General features: G+C 39.5%; 2 protein-coding genes and 1 pseudogene across 18 annotated transcripts; 2 read left to right on the forward strand and 1 right to left on the reverse strand.

Annotated features, from left to right (window-relative positions):
• The first annotated feature begins 416 nt into the window (after positions 1-416).
• Positions 417-3751, forward strand: LOC112174184 (B3 domain-containing protein Os01g0723500). Of its 16 annotated transcripts, none has more exons than XM_040509019.1 (6): positions 417-591; positions 2008-2122; positions 2287-2702; positions 2809-2913; positions 3013-3101; positions 3355-3751. In XM_040509019.1, exons 2-6 carry the CDS (start codon positions 2055-2057, stop codon positions 3595-3597), a joined length of 921 nt encoding a protein of 306 aa, XP_040364953.1. In that variant the 5' UTR covers positions 417-591; positions 2008-2054; the 3' UTR covers positions 3598-3751. The 16 variants fall into 16 exon arrangements, with proteins under 16 accessions (XP_040364953.1, XP_040364957.1, XP_024167684.1 ...); XM_040509023.1 differs by having other exon boundaries at positions 421-591; positions 2312-2702; XM_024311916.2 differs by lacking the exon at positions 417-591 and adding an exon at positions 922-1077.
• Positions 3752-7652: 3901 nt separating this feature from the next.
• On the reverse strand, positions 7653-8497 carry LOC112170889 (annotated as a pseudogene).
• Positions 8498-9239: 742 nt separating this feature from the next.
• Positions 9240-11494, forward strand: LOC112168789 (B3 domain-containing protein Os01g0723500). Of its 2 annotated transcripts, none has more exons than XM_024305705.2 (4): positions 9240-9513; positions 10372-10657; positions 10749-10897; positions 11146-11494. In XM_024305705.2, exons 1-4 carry the CDS (start codon positions 9418-9420, stop codon positions 11392-11394), a joined length of 780 nt encoding a protein of 259 aa, XP_024161473.1. In that variant the 5' UTR covers positions 9240-9417; the 3' UTR covers positions 11395-11494. The 2 variants fall into 2 exon arrangements, with proteins under 2 accessions (XP_024161473.1, XP_024161474.1); XM_024305706.2 differs by having other exon boundaries at positions 9255-9513; positions 10755-10897.
• The last annotated feature ends 8934 nt before the right edge of the window (positions 11495-20428 follow it).

Below are 20428 nucleotides of genomic sequence, written 5' to 3' on the forward strand. Positions count from 1 at the left end.
AGGTAGGATGTTGTCTGTCATTCTTCATCAGTAGTACTTTACTTCTGGAAGGTGCAGGATAAAAAATAATAATAATAATAATAATAATAATAATAATAATAATAATAATAATAAAAGTGGGGTTAGTTTCATCTTGTTATCTTGGGTTCGGGTTTGCAATAATTTAGGCACATTAATCTCCCACTCAAATTGAAGCAAAATGAATTTGAAATCTCATGGGAATGCTATGTTACTTGCGGCAATTCTAGCTGTCATCTGGAGTCTTGGGACCACACACACACTGTGTGATAGAGTAGGTTCATACAATTTTTCCATGTATCCATATATGTACACTTACCCTTGAATAAACCATACATTGATACATAATAATAGTAATGAGGCATGCTTTTCGATCAGGACTCTGCCCTTTTTCTTTTTTCGCTTTGCTTTATCGAAAACCCAATGACCGTACGTGACATTTTGTGCCATAATGGAAAGGAATGGGTAAATGTATTCTGAGAAAATCAAGTATACTAGTGTAGATGTATCAGACACTCTCTCTCATTCTCTCATTCACAAGTTCAAGGGCTTGAAACTGCTGTCTCAGATAATGTGAGTTTAGGATTTCTTCATCTGCCTGATTTATCATTCCTTGGTTATTTTTGGTTTCAGGTGGTCTGCTTTCCCCTGGTGTTTGATTTGTTGTTAATTTCCCCCAACTTAGCTGCAGATTATGTTAAAGCTTTTTATTTTCATGTTAGACAAGCAAATTGTAAAAACTCACCACTTAGATAAGACCTTTTTTTTTTTTTGAATAAGAGAGGAAAATTTCCCCCAAATTTATTAATAAAAGAAGAAAGAAGAAAGACTAACTAGATAGGGTGGGACATGAACCTAACCCCTCTAGTAAGAAAGTTGAAAGACAACTGACCAAACAACCAAGCAAAAAACTACCGAAAGCGAAAATTAGGAAGCCCCATAAATCTCTATTGCAAAAAGAAGCAACAAAATCCGGGGGCGAGTCCCACCAAACCACTTAGATAAGACCTTAGCTAGCTAATACTTTATGTATATGCAAGTTTGTCATGGATCATGTTGGTAAGTTCTGCATAGAATTCAACTCCAGTAGTTGAAGCTGTTTTCTCTTGTTCATATTTGCTATCCGAAGTATGTTGATTACCTTCTTTGGTCCATAACAGCATCGAAGTTTAGTCCCCATTTCCTCGGACCTCAATCAGAATCTAGTTTTCCACTTCTTTCTTTCTTGAAAGCCTGCCTTTTTGTTTCCTTATCTGATGCACAACATGTGGCTCTGCTGCTGTATTCCTTTCCTCTTGTTACTCATTTTGGTCCTTATGGATATCAAAATGAAACCACTGAACAAATTTTCATGTCTCTGGTCATCCTTGTGTGTAAATGCATCAAATTCTATCTCTACCCGTTTTATGTTTTTCAATTTATTTATTTGTTTTGTGTACCGAATCAATTATACAAGTATGAACGTATCAGATGCTATCTGTACCAAGTTTCTGCTTGTTCTTTGCTTAATTTCAAATGGTCTGCTTTTGCTGGAACTTAATTAGCTGCAGGCTATGTTATGCCTGTTTATTTACTTCTCTTTAACTCTTTTAGTGTTAGAATAGCAAAATGTTGAAATTCACGATGAGATCCTTAGCTAGGTACTAGTACTACTTCATGTACACGCAAATTTCATCTTTGATCATGTTGATAATTTCTGCATAAGAATTCAAGAAGTATTCTCTTGTTCTCTTTTGCTAATGCAATTTGGATATGATTAATTTGCTCTTGGGGTGTCCAATTTTGTTCCTACGTTTTCTCATAATCTAATCTAGGACTTCTTCCTATAATTCCTGTATGATTTTACTCTTGAGTTTGCTGTGCCACTTTGGACTTTGAAATGAAGCCATCAAGCAATATCACCCGTATCAATTTGGTCATCCTTAGTGTGTATGTGCTCAGGGCTGGGGTTATCTAATTGTTTTCTTACCCATAATGTTTGCTGTACAGAGACTCACTACTGATTTGACTAGGGAGAAAAATGGTGAGACCCAAGAATGGTATCAAAGAAAAGCGGCCTTCATTTTTCAAGGTTATTATTCCAGGCTATTCCACTCAACATTTGGTAATCAACTTTAACCACCTACTGTGTCTTTGACTAGCTTTTCGCTTTGTGTTAACTGCTGCTCTCTGTTACTGTTTAGTTCATAATCTTTTCTGTGGGTTCCTTATGTTCTAAGCATATTTAAATCCTCTATCAATTGCATATTCACAAAATCTAAGTTTCAGCCTCCTTTTTGTTGTCTTATTGAAGAGGATCCCACCACCATTCTTGGAGTTTATAAGGAATGACCTATCTGATGAAGCAACCTTGAACTCGAACACTTGTTCAGAGAGGTCTTGGAATGTTAGAGTACGTAAAACAAAAGGAGGTGTGTATTTCAAGGATGGGTGGCAGGGGTTCTTAAAAGATAACTCTGTGGAAGATGGTGACTTTTTGGTATTCGAGTATGAAGGAAACATGCATTTCAGCGTACAGATTTTTGACAACAGTTGTTGTGAGAGAGACTCTTTTCCTGACATTGAAACACACACAAAATCCACCTTTGCTGAGTGTAAGAAAAGGCATCCTGGTAGACAGAGGAAATCAGATATCGGTTGTTCTAAGCGTCCCCTCGCATTGAACTCTAGAAAAGACAATTCAGGTAAGTGGACTACAGTTAGATGTTGCTAACTTGCTATATACAGATACTGGATGGAACTCGCATAACAATGTCTAATATGCTATTTTTTTTTTTTTTGTATGGGAAGTTGCAGATAACATAGCTAAGAAAAGGCTTCCTGGTAGACCAAGAAAATCCCATATCCGTCGTTATAAGCGCCCCTGCCCATCAAACTCTGGCGAAGACAATTCAGGTAGCCGACTGGGGTTATATATACAGATTAATACTGGATGGACATCAAATAACAATGTCTGATGACTCTGATCTGCTATGTTTGGTTCTGTATGTGAAGTACCAGATGACATAGTTGAGGAATCTGCAAAATCTTTCAAGTCCAACTATCCTCATGTCAAAAAAGCCATTAAAGAGACTTTTTGTGTGGTAAATTCCTTTGACTTTGTTTTCATTCCGTTTAGTTAGAATTGAGGCCATCATAACTTTTTTGTGACTGAGGCCTAATAGGGTTAATTCAATCTCCATTATAACCGAAACACATAGTAGACCTATTTGATGTCACTTATCAAATCGTCTCTATAAATCTTCTTATTATGAGATTTTTTTTCCCTAATTTGATTGATCGGTGTTGCTTAACCATTTGAGCTTAGTTCCCTCTCTCTGTGACTCATGCATGCAGTACTCATTCCCCACATCCTTCTATAGGGAGCATCTCTCTGGGGGCAACTATGAAGTTGTTTTCCTGAAAATTGCAGGGGGGAAAAGATGGTACCAAGTGAAGCTTGTACGATCCCTAAGAACGGCATACTTGTCCAAAGGGTGGTCTGAGTTTGCATGTGCTAACCAAATCAAGGTCGGAAATATTTGCGTATTTGAAGTTGTGGAAGAAAACAAATTGGTGGTTCACGTAGTCCAGCAGTAATCAATTGTTAAGAATATCTTAAGCTTTTCAAACTATTTAGACTTGCCTTGCTTTGCTTGTGGCGTGGCTCTGATTAAATTGTCTGTTGTATTGGATTGCCTTGCACTTTCCTTTAGTATTATGTCGGATTTCTAAGAAGTTGGATATTGGTGCATGATTTATGCTTCAATGTTTGTATATTTTTTTTTTTTTAAGGAAATCAACCTCTCCTCTTCATCTCTTTCTTTAGACAAAAACAAAGTCACAATTAACAATGCTTAAGTAACCATTAGATAATGCTATAGAAATACATTGTCAAACGACAGACAACACTTCAGCAACAGGCGCTTCTGAGCAAGATTAATTTCTAGCAGAACTATAGGATTGCCATGATGGTTAAGTATAACATCTTCATGTGAAGCTTTTTTTGCTTTCAGCTGCTTGATATCATGACTCAGCATGCTTTGGAATTGCTTTCCATTTGATTGGGAACTCATTTAACTCATGAGTCATGATCATGTGTGAACAGGTAGACACATTTGAAGTAGTGAATCAGATGAACTCATAGCTAGAGAATTAGAGATTATGTGCGAGGAAGAGAACAAAACTGAGGAATCAAGCACCTTACCATGCATATATATATATAGATCAAACAGCGCGATAAAATTATTCGTGATTTTTCTCCAGGAAAGTATAATGTTGTTTTCTTGAAAATTTTGAAGGGAAAACATGGTATGTAGTAATCATGTGTAAATTAAGGGTGGTGTGCTTTATGCTAATTGCTTGCTGAACAAGTGAAGTTTGAGCTTCACATTTAAACCAAGTAATCACATGAGGAACTGAGGAAGGAAATTAAACCATCATACTGTACTTGGATTGTTTCTGTTTTACTCAGCATGGAAATTGACAAATTAAGGGGTGGATTCTAGATGTCAGATATTAATCAAAAAATTGTTTGTAATGCCTGCCTTCTGTGGTGTCAATTAGAAATTGGCCAAGAAAAAAAAAAACTCGGAATACATTATGCCCAAGACAATGGCAGGCCTTGTGAAGTTGTAATTAGCAGGCCTTGAAAAGTTGTAATTAGGAATAACCTTGGGTTGTATTACTATTCTAAATTTCTATAGGTGAATCAAAATGTGCTAAAACGCACAAAATATTTTTGGTGTCAGGTGGCAATTATGGATTTATGGGTTTAGATAAAAAAAATAATTACTGCTTACCCATTACTCTACTGTACTGCTCAATGCATTATTAGCTAGCATAGGTCACAAATCAGAACCGTTTGACTGGGCTGGACCGCACTCGGGATGCCCAAAGTCTGTGGCTTTGTTTCTTGTATACTGTTTCTCAGTTCACATGCTCCTACAGTCCTACGTACTGCCTTGACTGCTGAAAAAGTCTGGGTCTTGCGTACTGCTTTAGACTTCTCAGCTTTATTCAGTTTGGCATGTGAACCTTTCATATTCTATATTTCCTGCTTTGTATTACTCTTTCTAGCGACAGCCTATATAAATTGGGTATCCCCGGCCCCTTCCCTTCGTTCCTATCCATCTTCGTTTGCTACTCCAATTTGAGACCAGTTGGAAATGGAGAGAAGAACATCCAACAAGAAGGGTGTCTTGCCAGTTTTTGTGATGTTCTTCTCCCCATTTTCCAATTGTTCAAGATTGGTATATATAAATCTACCATAAATGAAATCCAACCTTGAAGCCCTACCATTATGTCTGTCTTGCATTCTGAGTTTTCAGTCTTCTTTTCTTTCTTGGTTTTTCTTGCTGATATCTGAGAGACCTTCCTACCCTAGGGACTAGGGTATCTTACTAGACATGGACTGCTTGGTCTGAAACAGAACATTGGAGTTGAAAAGGGTGGTTCGTATTTGAGCTTCTCATCAAAAAGGAAACTTTTCCGGTTGTTAAGTACCAGATCCCTGTATTGGTATACTTCTCCTTCTAGAGGTCTTTTAAGGAAAAGCAGTTAATAGTTTGGTAATTGATGTTGTGGCAAGTGTGCGGAAGAAATGTGAAGATTGAATTAGCTTGCTGGTGCAAGATTCGCTGTTACTGTTCCAATCATGTGAACGAAGTTTTTCCATTACTATCACAAAAGAAAAAGGTTAGAAGTGTAGGAATTGACTGTGGATTTTATGAGACAATTTGGATTCAAAGGGACCAAACAAAATATGGGTTAGGCGTTTAGCAACATATCATAGAATTAATGTAAATTGGATTTAACCTCGTTTAAAATGTTTCAATCAAGACGAAATCTAAGGTAGTGATGTTAAGAGTACCAATCCTCCAGTAGCTCCTGTTTCTCCGGAGCGAAATCGAAACTTCGCGTAGCAAGCGGCGACGCTCCAATTCCGTCTGCAGCAGGGCGCTCCGGCGCTGCCAGTGGAAGAAAGACGAGGCTTCACCTCCTCCGTGGGTTGCGGAGGTGGTTTGACGGAGGAGAAAGCCGAAGGTTCAGATTGCTTCGGGTTTGTACACGCACCTGGTTTTGTTCTGGGGCGACTCTCAGGCTCGACGAGGAGAAGGCAGCTACAGGCTTCGAGGTCTAGAGGAGGAGCGTGGCCGGAGACGTCCTTCAGGCGAGGAGGAGACGTCCACTAAGGCTTTGGTTCATGTTTGCAGGGCCAGATAGTTGCAGCGAGCAGTTTTGGTAGGCGGTGTGATGGTTGCTATGGCCCCCTGCTTGGGGAGGCCACCAGACTGACGAGGGGATGTTGGGCGGCTTCTTGGAGGTTCCAGATCCGGTCGGCAAGTAGACCTGTAAATGGACCGGATTTTGATCCAGACCCGCTCCAGATCCGTGACTATTGGACGGGTTTGGATCGAACATTTTGATCCGTTGATCCGTTAATGATCCGAATCCGTTAACCCGTTTAATAAACGGATCGGATTTGGATTTAGGTCGATTCGATCCGTTAATGATCCGACCCGTTTTCGTAATAATAACATATTATTTTTTATTAATATATTATTATTTTTTAAAAATATAAAATATAATGTAATTTTACTTTTGGTGATACTTTTCATGTAGATCATATTATTTTAATATTTTATTAATATCTTATGAGGTATCATGATATAAATTTAATATTACTATTTAAAATTTAAAAATATTTGAAATTATAAACGGATCGGATTAACGGATCGGGTATCCATTAATCCGACGGATACAGATTTGGATCGAGGTATCAATGATCCGTCGGGTTAACGGAGCGGGTTTGGATCGAATTTTTTTTTTTAGTAAACGGATTTGGATTTAGGTCGATCCGATCCAAACCCGGTCCATTTACAGGCCTATCGGCAAGGGTTTGGGAACGTAGGGTTTGAGCAGCGGGTCTTGGGCCTTTGCCTTCATGGGCTGCCGAGTTGCAGTCCAGTGAATTGGGCCTAATTAGTCCAATTCCCCTATTTTCTCACTCTTGGTCGGGCTTGGGCTTCTTGGGGGTGGTCTGTCAGTCTGTCCTGCACCTGTTCCTAGCATGTTGCCGTGGGTGTGTTGCGACGTACACCAGAAGGGTCTTAGGCATCAAGATGTTCAGGACATTGGTTCAATTTTAGGCAGTGTAGAATTAGAGGGTTTTTACTTTCTTTTTTTTTCAACAGTTCATTTAGGATTTTAGTCTTTTAGACTTTAGTTTTCTGGATTTCTTTCGGATTTAGTTCTCTTCGTGAGCATGCATTGTAATATGAGGGGTGTTCTGTACTCTTCATCAATGGATTAGTCTTCCCTTGCCCTCAAAAAAAAAAAAAATCAAGACGAAATCTAATCTTTTGGCCAATTTCTGTTCTTTTAACATTGTCTAACAAGTACATTCCTGTATAAAGAAATAGTAACATGCATGTCCAAAACAAAACAGAGAATAGCATTGCGGTTCAGGTATATGGTCTGAGGTTGCACATAAAGATAAGAATCAACAGAGAATAGCATATCACTAGTAAAAAACTTAAAATTCATCATAAATCATAATCATCCTGCGAATTAATCACCAAACAAAACTAAATAACATGGATATAAAAATCAACCAAAACTGTTCCTAATAAGTCTGCCTTGACCTCTCTTTCTCACTGATTTGTGGAGTCAGCTTCTAAAGTAGGGCAAGGTTCGATATGAAGAGTTCTCCCATCTGTAATCTCGCCCCAAGCGATATGACACCGGGGCTTATGCTGCTCGACTCTTTGAATGATCGCCACTTTGTCACCTATGTTAGTGCAAACTGGAGAGGTGATGAGTCGCAACTTCACCCTACTATCCCTCACAGCAACAACCTTTGCTTCTGTGGCCTTGGATCCAATATTTAACATCACAATGTCATTCCTGTTTAACTTTGATACCCCTTTCTTCTCTGCTGATCCCCTGGTCATGTGGTAGTGCTAATAGTGCACCTCAAGTTGTGCATACACATCAGGGAGTGAGCCAACATCACCAACAACTTGACCCACCAATTTATCGCCTCGAGTCAAAGCAGGATCCAAGGTTGTGCCGACCCCAGACCTCCTGGCACAGCAAACTGCAACTCATTTTCCTCAGCAAAAAAGGAAACTATTCTAGAATACAATGGCGTGCACCTCAAGAAATTTCCTCTCTCGTCTTTGACAACAAGACCGGGACGAACCTCGACCAATTGGTTAAGTTTCAAAACACCCCTAAGAAGGGTTCCACCAGCCACAGCACCTTCTATGTCATCAATCCCAAACCCAGATTTGTTGACATCAAACGAACGTATGATCCTCATATAAGGAGGCGAAGCAATGTCCCTTTCCGGAATGGGGATTTTCTTGACAATGTCACAACACTTGTCACCGCAAGTTCGAAGAAGAAAATCCTCATTCCGGAAAGGGACTTTGCTTCGGTAAACACTTGTAAACAATTGGCCCAATTTTCTTGACAATGTCACAACACTTGTCATGCAAAGTCCCTTTCCATGGCTTCTGTGACAAGGTCTTGTTTGATCTTCTAGGTAACGTAATGAAAGCCATGTAGAGCTATGGGTAAAAAGGTTACACGAGCTTCATCTTTCGTGATCTTGTGTTCTGATTTTGTAGGATGGTTTGTATTTTACATTCAAGTATGACGATGTTTATATATAGCCAACCAAAATCTAAATAAAATTTAATTAGGAACCCTTAATACCTTGTGCAACAAGAAACAATCCAATTCTTTAATTCTAATTAGGAATCCTGAAAAAGTACTTTTTGCATCTGTTTTTATTGCTCCTAAACTTCCATCTCCCTCAGCGTTCTTTAATTACTGGTACTTTTTGCAACAGAAAATGTATTTCTACTTGTACTAGTGCTTATGGTATAAATGTATATTTTGAGACCAATTCTAACGAGAATGTGCTATCCCTAAGTTGGGATTACATGTTTTTGAAAAATCATCCAAAGGGCTTGTTTTGTGATATCCATTATCCCTGGTTACAATCTTCACGAGACACCGGTTATTTAATTGCATTTCCATTAATGAGTTTGAGTTCTTTAATGTAATAGAAGATATGCTCAGACAGTTCCCCAAAATAAAAAGATATGCTCAGATATGTACATATGATATACTGACATACATAAACCAGCTGAACTGATGGGTCAGTCCTTAGTAATTTCTGGGCAGTACTTTTTGCAGTGCCAGCTGTTAGAGATCTATGCTATTGCCATTGGGTGATACAAAAGCATGTCCTCAGTCTTTAAATACTTTCTGATGAGTGGAACCGTGTGCCTTTCTTTAGTCTCCAATAACTTTACAAGTTCTTATTCTGAGAGGTTGTAGTAACTAGCATATTCAAGTCCATCTTCAGAGTGAAGAGAAACCTCGAGTCTCACAGAGCATCCAAGAATGGCGAGAACAACATTCAACAATGGTGGTATGGAGGAAAAAAAGGGCCCTACGTTCTTCAAGATCATAAAAAGCGGTTTCAACACTGAGGATTTGGTAATTTCAACCCCTACTACCATGCCCATGTCTTTAATTTTGTTCATTATTCTCAAATATTGATTTTTCTCTGCAACTGAGGTTTTTACCTGATTATATGTCCTTGTATGTGCCTTTATAGGTTCTAGATAACACTATCACATTCAAAATAAGCTTAAAATGGATGTTCTCTTCTTTAGCCTGCAATCATAACTTTTTTTGTTTCCCTTCATTTTTGATGCTGTTGTAATAAGAAATCTGACCGTGCTTGCCATTTGATTTCTAAAACCATTGTAATTACAAATTATGCTTAAATACTAAGAAATCTGAGGAAAAAATAGTAGCAGCTAAGAAACATATGGGGACTCATAATATTTCTGTGTTGGTTTTACTTACACTGAAAACTCAGTTCTTTTTTGGGCCATGGTAATGAAACTCACTTTGCATACCAATAGTTATAAAATGTTTTAACTAATTCTTTCTTGTGAACTACTTGGATATTTACAACTTTGCAATACCTTTGAAAGGGGATGGTGGAAAAGGACTAAAGTTCTAACAGATCTTGTAGGGTTCTTTATAATGATGTAATTCATAGGGCGATGGGGTTGAACTAAATTAACTTCCATATCAGTCTGTATAGGCTTAAGTGAATCTAAGTAATTCAATTAATTTATAATCTCATTTGCTGGATAATTTATTTTCCTATTGTTAAGGTTGAACATGTGCCTCTTGTGTAAGTTAATACTGTATTGTGAGTTTGTGACAGGCCTAATGAACATTTTGTATTCATGTATGGTCATTTTGCTATTTGCTAATGCACATCCTCCAATTGCATAATCTGAAATTTTAGTTTCTCTTTCCTTTTTATTGTTTTTGAAGAGAATCCCACCCAAATTCCGGAGACACCTGTTGAATGAACTCTCCGACAGGGCAACTTTGAATTTAATGGATTCTTCAAATAGTTCATGGACTGTTGATGTGAGCCAAACAGAAGGGGAGATATATTTCAAGAATGGATGGCAGAAGTTTGTAAGAGATAACTCCTTAGGTAACTTTGAATTCTTAGTATTTAGGTATGAGAGCGATATGCAATTTAGCATTGAGATCTTTGACAGAAATGCGAGTAAGAGGATCACGTTTCCAGATGTCAGAACACACAGACGAGGTGAAAATTCAGTTTTTGAGTAGAATTTTTATACATACATATTACTGGAAACAACCTTAGTCTCTTATAATATTTCATTTATGTATGGAAGCTGCAGGTATACACACTCAAAGTTGTCAATCCAACAAACTCAAAGAGGTTAAAGAAGAGGAGGAAGATTACCAAGATAACAAAGAAGAAGAAGCTGCCACATTGCACAAAACTTTTACAAGCATTGTTGGACAAAACTTTTATAATTTGGTAAGCAAGCCAACCTTATACTTTCTTTTCAACTTTCCTTAGTATTCAAGCTGCAAACAAATTAACTGGCAACAAGTGGTCTACTTAGTTTACACATTACACATGTCGCATAATCTAGACACAGTTATCTCTCCCTATTCAATGCCATCAATTTAATCATACATATTTATCCAGATATATTTTATATTCTTTGTGAACTTCTTGCTCTAGTTGTTTTTGTTTATAGTTTTAGCTTCAAAATCATGCAGGCAGTTCCTACAGACTTTTCTGTGAAGTACTTTCCTCTGGGATACTACACCATTGTCCTGAAAAATTCAGAGGCAAGAGAATGGGAAGTAAGCGTTGTGCCTAATGGGAAGGATGCTTCCTGTAATACGGTTAAACTTTCTGCAGGATGGGCTGCTTTTAGACGTGACAACCAAATCAACTCCGGAGATACTTGCACATTTGAGCTTGTGGAAAGCAAAACAATGTTGGTTCACATTGATCCTAAGTGATCAGTGTGTCAATTCACTGTTTTCTTGCTGATTAGACAAACCTAGTATGTAGTTAGTGGCTTGAAAACTACTTCTCATACTGTATTCAACTGGTTGGCAATTTCAGTATGATATATGATTAAGCTGTTTTTAAAATACTATATATCTAATTGCTTCTCTATTACTTTAATTGCACATCTATATATCGTCTATGGTTGGTTGGATTAGACTATATATATACATATACAATGGTAAACTGCTCTTTTTTTTCTTTTTTTTTTCAATATACAATGGTAAACTGCTTAGCAAACTATTGTCATTCCATGAGTAATTTTCAGCTTTTTCACCTTTTCCCTGTTGATAATCATTTTAGTTCTTAACCAAGTCCATTCCAAATCCAAATTTGTCATGCTCATTGCTTTGGTTTTGGGATACTAATATCAAACAGGCATCATCTCATAACAGTGTGGGTGAAGTATTGATAACTTCTAAGAGAGTAAATATCTAGTTCATACATATATGTATCTGAATATCTGATTATACTGGACCAGTGTAAACCACTCGCCGAACTTGCTTTGTTAAACATTATAGAATTCTCCAATAAGTTTCCCCAACCAAAATAAATACAAAATTCTCCAACAAAACTAAATACCAAAGGATCACACACACACACACACACACACACATATGACGAGGCTATAACAAGGCTCATGAGCTCAGCTTGCTTTTAATTGCTACTGCCTTGTACATCCTGCAACACCAAGATTTTTGTCACAACTACGTCCAAACTGTGAATGCCAGTTCTGATCAAATTGATGGTTGCTTAAAACACAAACCTTTTTTCCTTGTACTTTTCATGAGTCGTGGGCTCATGGGTGCCCTTTAGAACTAGAGAATTATTTCCTGACGTGTGTTGAACTTGCATATAAGATTTCAATTATTTCCTCTGAGTTCTTGGAGTTATGGATGGTATCAATACTCTGATATATTTACAGTTGTTTGTTCGGCTCTGAGGACATTAAGACCAACATTTATAGTGCCACCCTTTACTTTCTTCTCTGCAACATTTTACTACCTTCTGATTTCTAGGAGCTTGTTTGGCTGAAAATGGCGACCCACATTCATTGCCTCCTGCTCTGGGATTCTTGCAATCTGGACAGCTGATTATTAGTCGGCCCCCTTTTTATTTTCTTTATCAAAAGTGTTACTCAGCCTTCATATTGCGTATTACTCGATCCCCTCTTTACTTGAGCAAGTTTTCCATTGGAAACAGTTGCAACTTTGGGTCAAGTCTTCGGGAGAAGCACTAGTTGGGGAAACAATGGCAAGAAGAGCATCCACATCCCATGATGGTGGTGTCGACGAGGAGGAGAAGTGGCCTACGTTCTTCAAGATCATAAGGCCTGGATTCAATACTGAGCATCAGAGGAATTTGCGGTTACCAAATTAAACTTCACATCAGAGGAGTGTTCGGTCTTCTCTTCGAGCAAGGAATTCGCATATAAATTAAAACAGTCAAAACCAATACATTTGACCAGTGGGGTGCGAACTATACTTATTATATGTTATTGAATATACGTGTAAATTAATTAGGTTTATTACCAATCTTATTGTTCACACTTCACACGTATACTTCTGTAAATATCATCCATGTCAAAAGAATAAGACACACGATAACTCAATAATTTGCTTTCCCGTATTCTTTCACTTGATATCAAAGCAAATATCTGTTTTTGAACATTAACCAGGGTTTAGGAGTAAGATTGGCATCGCTTTACAAGTTCCTAACTTTATCGGGGTTACTTCTGGATTGTTGATTCTGGTGTTTATAACCATATGACTTATCAATGTGATAATCGTACAACCTGTTATTTCTTATTAAGGTTGATCTAGTAGTAGAACCTTTCATAACTAATTTCACAAGTCAAGTATATGTGATTTGTATGCTTCAACTTGAGGGTGAGTGTTGAGGTGAGTCATATTTAACATATATAATTAGATCTCTTTTTGCCTCATTGAGAAGCACGAATAACTTCCTTAAAAAAAAATAATAAAAAATAAAAAATAAAAATAAATAAAAAATCGCTCAGTAAAGTTGGAGCTGAGTATATCGAAACCCTAGGGTTTTGGTAGCAGGGCGGTGGTGAACTCAGTCCTCTTCCTACTTCTAGGCTTCTTCAGCGTTGCTCTTTTTCTGTGAGGCGCACGGGTAGCGGTGTTCTGGCCTCGAGGTTTTGTGCTTGCATCGGTTCGGCGTCGCTTCTTTTGGCGGCGAGTATTGGTCGTTGGTGTCATTAAGCATGAAGTGACCGGCGAGCGGTGGTGAGATCTGCTAGGTCGGAGACGAAGGTGGTTCAATCATCAAGGTCAATCCAAAGCGGACTTGCTTTGATTTTTCAGCGGATTTTGGGTTTGCTTTCCAAGATCGACCCAAGGCGGGGTCTTCTCTAGTGTGCTCTAATGGTGGAAGGCCACAGACGCCCGCCGGAGCGGTGATGGGTGGCGGTGGCTTCTCACAGGATCAGTTCCGCTTAGGGGTGTAAATGAGCCGAGTCGGATCGAATACCAAGGTGGTCATGTTCAGCTCATTGGCTTTTTATCGAGCTCGAGCCTGGCTAAACCTTGAATTTTTTTTTCCATGCTCAAGCTCGGCTCGGCTTGGATATTTTTCTTCAGCCCGAGCTTAGCTCGGCTTGATTTATTGGACGAGCTCGAGCTTGAATAAACTTGGCTTGGCTCATTTGACTTTAAATTTAAAAAATAAAAAAGGAAGAAAGAAAATTTAAAATAATAATCTAAATTTTGTTCAAGTAAATCCAGAATCTGTGTCTGGCCCAAACTCGAGGTTACTTGCTCTAGTTGAAATAGGGTTTATATTAGAGATATTCTCGAAGAATCTTAGGAGATATCCAATCAATGTACGATTATGTTTTCATGTACAACTCTATCTCTATGCTTGTAATCCTCTATATAAAGAGGCCCCTATTATCAATGAAATGACGACTCAATTCTCTCCCAATTCAGTTTTCCTTCAACACGTTATCAGCATGAAGCCCTAATCCTAAAACCCTAAAATAGTAGCATTCAAACCCCAGCAACCACTGACCCCCACCTTAAAGCTCTCAATCCCAGGAGCCCAGAACCGCCGACGGCGTCACCGGAACCTACCAGAAAAGTACCAAACCGGCCTCCAGAAGATAAAAACAATCCCTGCCCGGTTCGCATCCTCCCACGCCGCCTTCAACCTTCAAACTTGGTCACCATCTACGCCTTGATTCCAGGATCCAGGAACCGGAGTCATAATTTCCAGAACCGGTCAGATAATCACTGGACCGGCCAGTCAAAGTTGCTGCAACATCACGTCAGACCGGCCAGCCCAGTTGCTGCATCTGCCCAGTTGGCTGCCCTGCCCACTTCCAGCCTAGCCTAGTCACCGGCCACCACAGCCCCTTAGCGCCCCCTGCTCGCTTGCAGCCTCCGGCACCGACGCAGCAGCTTCGCCTTGAACCAGAAAACCAGAAAGAAAGAAAAAACCCAGAAATGGGAGAAGACGTCTTCAGCCAAGAGGAAGGGAAGAAAGAAAAAGAGGCGGCCAACCAAGTGGCGGGGCCCAGTGCTAGAAAAAAAAAACAGAAAGCTTGTGGCCCACTGCAGAAGAAGAAGAGAAAAAGAAAAAAAAAAAGGGCCCCGCGGCCCACCTACTCCCAGAAAGCGTGCCCAGAAGAAGAAAAAGAAAGAGAAAAAAAAAGGAAGTCAAAGTCATCTTTTGGTCAAAACCCAGAAAAAATGTATTTTTTTCTTTTAGTTTAACTCTTTTGCTTTCGTAATTTCAATTTCTCTTCTTTTCTCGGGGACTTACAAACTCCCTTCTTCTACCCCCCTTTCTTCATCATAGGGGAGACCAAATTAAGCCGAACTGTGGGGGTTCGTGCTCACTTCAAGCCTAGAGCTTATTGAGATCTCCAAACTTAGAGTTTGTAGATAATTTATGATCGACCACTCACGTCATTGTTTCGATCTAATCCAATATCTCTTGGAATCGAATTGCTTGGAAGTGGCTACGCTCGGAAATTCCTAATTTCTTGGAAACGACTACACTCAGAAATTTTATTTGTTTTCGTGGTAGCCTTTTTCGCTCCGAAACTAACCCTAATTTCTTGTTCTCTTTCAGGATGAGTAACCTGAACAAATTGGATTTTGCTCCATTGGGAACAACTGGCTCTGAATATCACAGGCGGGTTCGTGATGTTCGCCAACATCTTAAGGCCGATGGAATCCTGGATATGATTCTCGAGCCTAGCCAGGACGTGCTAACTGTTGAGCAAGCTCAAGCTTTGGAAGCAAATAGAGCATCCTTAGAGGCAAATAAGGCTAAAACCATCATCCTAATGACTCGTCATATGGATGATTCGCTCCAGTATGAGTGTATGAATGAAGAAGACCCCAGAAGGCTGTGGGTCTCACTCGAAGAAAGATTTGGCAACTTCCGTGACTCCCTGCTTCCTGACTTAGAAGTGAGATGGCATAGTCTCCGCTTCTGTGATTTCAAGTCAGTTTTTGACTACAACTCGGAAGCACTTCGCATTAAATTCTTAATGGAATTCTGTGGTAAAGAGATCACAGATGCGAAGTTGATTGAGAAAACTCTCTCTACCTTCCCTGTCTCTGCATTGATGGTTGCTAAGAACTATCGAATTGATGTTACTGCAAGACGGATTACAAGGCTTCATGAGCTCATTAGAGCTATGAATGTTGCTGAAAAGCATAACAACATCCTTGTGAAGAACTATAATTCGAGATCCGTGGGAACAGAGCATATTCCGGAATCCAATTATAGTCGCGCCCCAAAGAGAGGGCGCCAAGAGCGAAACCCTAATCTTAGGGATACATTTGGACGTTCTGCTCCATATAATCGCTCTATTTGGAAAGGTAACCGCCAAAATAGGTGAACACGAAACCGAAGAGGTCAACTTGGAAAGAGAGAGGGAGGCAACGCCTCTGGCCATGTTGGTGGCACCACCAACACTAAGAGCCATCTAAATGACGCTTTCAAAACACCTCAATCAATGGAGTTCGAGCAAAAAGATGTATGTTCTCGATGTGGAGTGTCTGATCATTGGGCACACATTTGTAGAGCTCATGAAGAACTAGTCACCGCCTACAAAGCATATTGTGAAGCAAGAGAAGCTCATTATGTGGAACAAGAAGATCAAGAAGATGATCTAGAGTGAAGGGTTGAAGACTACAAATCTGGCTGGGATCAATTGATCGCCAATTCTGTTTAAGTCTTTATTTTTCCAAGAGATGTAATAGGCAATTGCCATATACTTTGTAGTAAATGCCAGTGGCTTAGTCTTTCTTCAAAGTAGGCTCACCCACAGTAAGTGTAATGTCTAGGAAGGTTATGAGATTAGTGGTACTTAAGCGATTCTTGCTCCACCGACATCTCTTTACTCACCTGATCACATTTATTTTGGAATTACCGAAATAAGTTAGACGACTACCATTGTTTTGCATTAGCTAGCATTTTGGATTAGATTTTCTTTGGTTAAAGAGGCAATGATGTAACTCCGTTGGCTTATGAATAAAATTTCGAGTTCTTTTCATTATGACTCCATTTTGATTCTGAGCATATAACTTTGTGACAATGATGGCTGGGACATCAATATTAATTCAAGGACATGGAATAGCCCAAGTTCCCCTTGCCAAAAGGCACCTTGATTACTGTCGCAAAAACTCTATACGCTCCTAGGACAAATCACACCTATGAGTAGTCAACGGATTTCATGCGAAAATGCATGTAGAGAACGGAAATGAGTTCCTTTGCAATACCTCTAATGATTGCTAACAAAGGCGCATCTTAGAGAAGTTTATGTGTCTCTCTAGAGGACTCTATGTCACTATTCGAGCTATTAATCCAATAAAAATTATGAGAGAAGATCTCTTGGATTTAGACACATATTGGCTTTGTCACGACATGATAGGTCATCCTGGTCATGATATGATGATCTGTCTACTAAAGACTTCACATGGACATCTTTTCTCTCGAGCAAAATGAAGCATGAATCAAAAGTTGATTCCTGGACTAAGTGTGACCGACGCTGCTGCCTAGGGCACCACCTCCGTCCACCACCAGCTTAGGGTTGGCGCAGTCCCTATCCATAACGCCATGGATGGTGTCTATCATGGTGATGGCGCCCCAGGTGATGCTACAATCACCAACTTGCTTCAAAATAGCGTTTCAGACGCTCAGGCCTAACTAAAATTCTCATTGGTTGCTTCTAAAGCATCTCGCTCGTTTTACAAAGCCCATTCCTTAGGGAAATTAGGACTGAGACCGTCCTATGCAAAGGATATGAAAATTCTCATTATGTTCTTACATAGAATCCATGGGGATTCTATGGACTGATTTAACCAACTTGCGGATGTTTAAATATCTCATGATATTGGTTGATACGCAAACACGCTGGTCACCTGTTTTGCCATTGTCCATTTGTAATGCTGCTTACGCTGCACTCCTAGCAAATATCATATGACAACGGGCTCACTCCCCGGATCATCCTATTCTGTCAATTGGACTTGACGATGCTAGCGAGTTTACATCAAAAAATTTCGATGGTTATTGCATTGGGACTGATGTTGGACATCACATTCTCATGAATTCACCTAAATGGTCTCGCATAAATGTCTACGATGGTAGTCTGGACATTGGTAATGCGCACCAATCTCCTTATATCCGCATGGGGTGATGCAATATCGCATGCAGCTATGCTAATTCGTCTACGACCTACCGCCACTCAATCTACCTCTGCGTTACAGCTAGTGACTGGGTACAAGTATCGTACCTACGCACATTTGAGTGAGCCATTTATGTGCCAATTGCGCCGCCGCAGCGCACTATGACGGGTCCTTACAAACGAATGGGCAACTACGTTGGATTTAAGACTCCAACAACCGTCTGTCACTTAATGCCCTTGCTAGGCGAACTCCTTACCGCTAGATTTGCAGGTTGTCACTTTGATGAGACAGTCTTCCCGTCGTTAGGGGGAGATAAGAACACAGATGTTCAGTAGGAACGACAGGAATTGTCGTGGCCTGTCCCCACTATGTCTCATCTCGATCCCTACTAAAGTGACGAGATCACACAAATATGCTGCAAACATGCCTGCAAGGAAGGATGTCCCTACGAGAGGACGTAGCGCCACCCTACATGGAGGTAGGCATGGCGCCAACGCCAATGAGAGTGGCACTCTGGCGTTACAGGTCATGGCCCCAGCTAGTATGCATGGGAGGCCCGTGGGTTCGAAGGATGCTTTGGCACAACCTAATCCTTGGATCATCGACACTCAAAATCCGTCTCATGAGAATCTTCCTGGTTATGGTTATCGTTGGGGGACGCCTTAACGTCAGAACCTATTCATGAGAATATAGAGCTCTATGAAAATTACACTAGTGTACATGAGACGTGGGATAAAAACTCCATTATAATTGATGATGTAGTCACGCACTTCGTTGCATATGAGTTTGTTGAGTCCGATGATATCGAACCACGCTCCGTTGATAAATGAATGCCAATGTAGAGAGATTTGGCCTAAATGGAAAGATGCGATCTAGGTTAAGTTGGATTCTCTAACGAAGAGGAAGGTTTTTTGAGCCAGTGATGCCAACACCTCCTAACATAAAACCTATTGACTAATGGGTCTTCGTTAGAAAGCGTGATGAGAAAAAGAGATGGCAATCTTGCCTTATGGCGCAAGGCTTCTCACAAAACGCCCTGGAATCGACTACAATGAGACATATTCTCTCGTAATAGATGTCATTGCACTCCACTACCCTGTTAGTTTGGTAGTTTCCGAATAACTGAACATGCAGCTTACAAATGTGGTCACTACGTATCTCTATAGGGATCTAGATATGAAATATACATGAAGGTTCATGGTGAACTTCATTTACCCAAGTCAAGTGGCTCTAGACCAAGGAGCGCGTTTACAATAAGGTTGGAATGCTCACTAAAGTGACTACTTGATTGGAAAAGGATATGCCCACGCGTTTCCATAACAAGTTTCGGATTCTATCGCGGTTCATGTTGGACATGATCTTCATTAGAAGCCCTTAAAGAGTTAAGGGAAACCGCTGAATACTTGAAATCCGATTTTGAGATGAAGGATTATAGGAGAACACGATTATGTCTCGGTTTGGAACTTTAGCAGCGTATCGATGGATGCTTAGGCATTTTGACAAGGTCAAGACTTCTGATAGGCTATTTCTATACACCTAAATAGATGCACAAAAATGCCTATAACTTAACCCTACAAGAATGTCGAAAATAGTATAGGTAAGTAGGGATCGTTCCCGCAAGAGATTGTGGTCTAATCACTAATCTAAAGACTCAAAACTAAATACACCTAAACTGTCCAGTTATAAAGATCTGACTGGCAGACGACTCTAAACTATTCTAAATGTCACGAAAATTTACAGACAGACTCTAGACATGATAAACTAACTACTGACAAAGTTTGATAATTTTTGAAGGTGTTTTGGTTGACGAACTAATTAAATAAAAACGAAACACTGAACGACTCCGAAAATAAAAAGACTTGATTCAGGGTTTTGAAAATCAAAGATAAAACAAGTTAGAGGAATTGCATCCACCACTAATCAATCAAGTAAACGAATCATGTTCAACCTAATTTCATTTATTTATGGATGAAGATGCTCAAGTTAACCCAACGCCTGAATTAACCTATTGTTCTTCCTTACTTGTATGCTAGGTGAGAGACGCTCTACACCTAATCTATTTTCTAAAATGCAACCTAGGTTGACGCAACTCTAGATTTAACACAAAGAAATCATTAAGATTAAGAAAAACGAGACATCACAAGACATCATGAGTACGACGCGTCTCAATTAATCTAGGAACCTAATCACTCGCCTTATAGACAATTTACTACTCTAGAACTCTCAACGGAACCCTCGAAGCAAGGCACAGGCAATGATCATTCTTAGCAATAGAATCCTAAACATGCAATCTAAGTTGCGCACCAAAGAAAACATG

The sequence above is a fragment of the Rosa chinensis genome, chromosome 6, assembly GCF_002994745.2.
Source record: "Rosa chinensis cultivar Old Blush chromosome 6, RchiOBHm-V2, whole genome shotgun sequence".
Taxonomy (NCBI): domain Eukaryota; kingdom Viridiplantae; phylum Streptophyta; class Magnoliopsida; order Rosales; family Rosaceae; genus Rosa; species Rosa chinensis.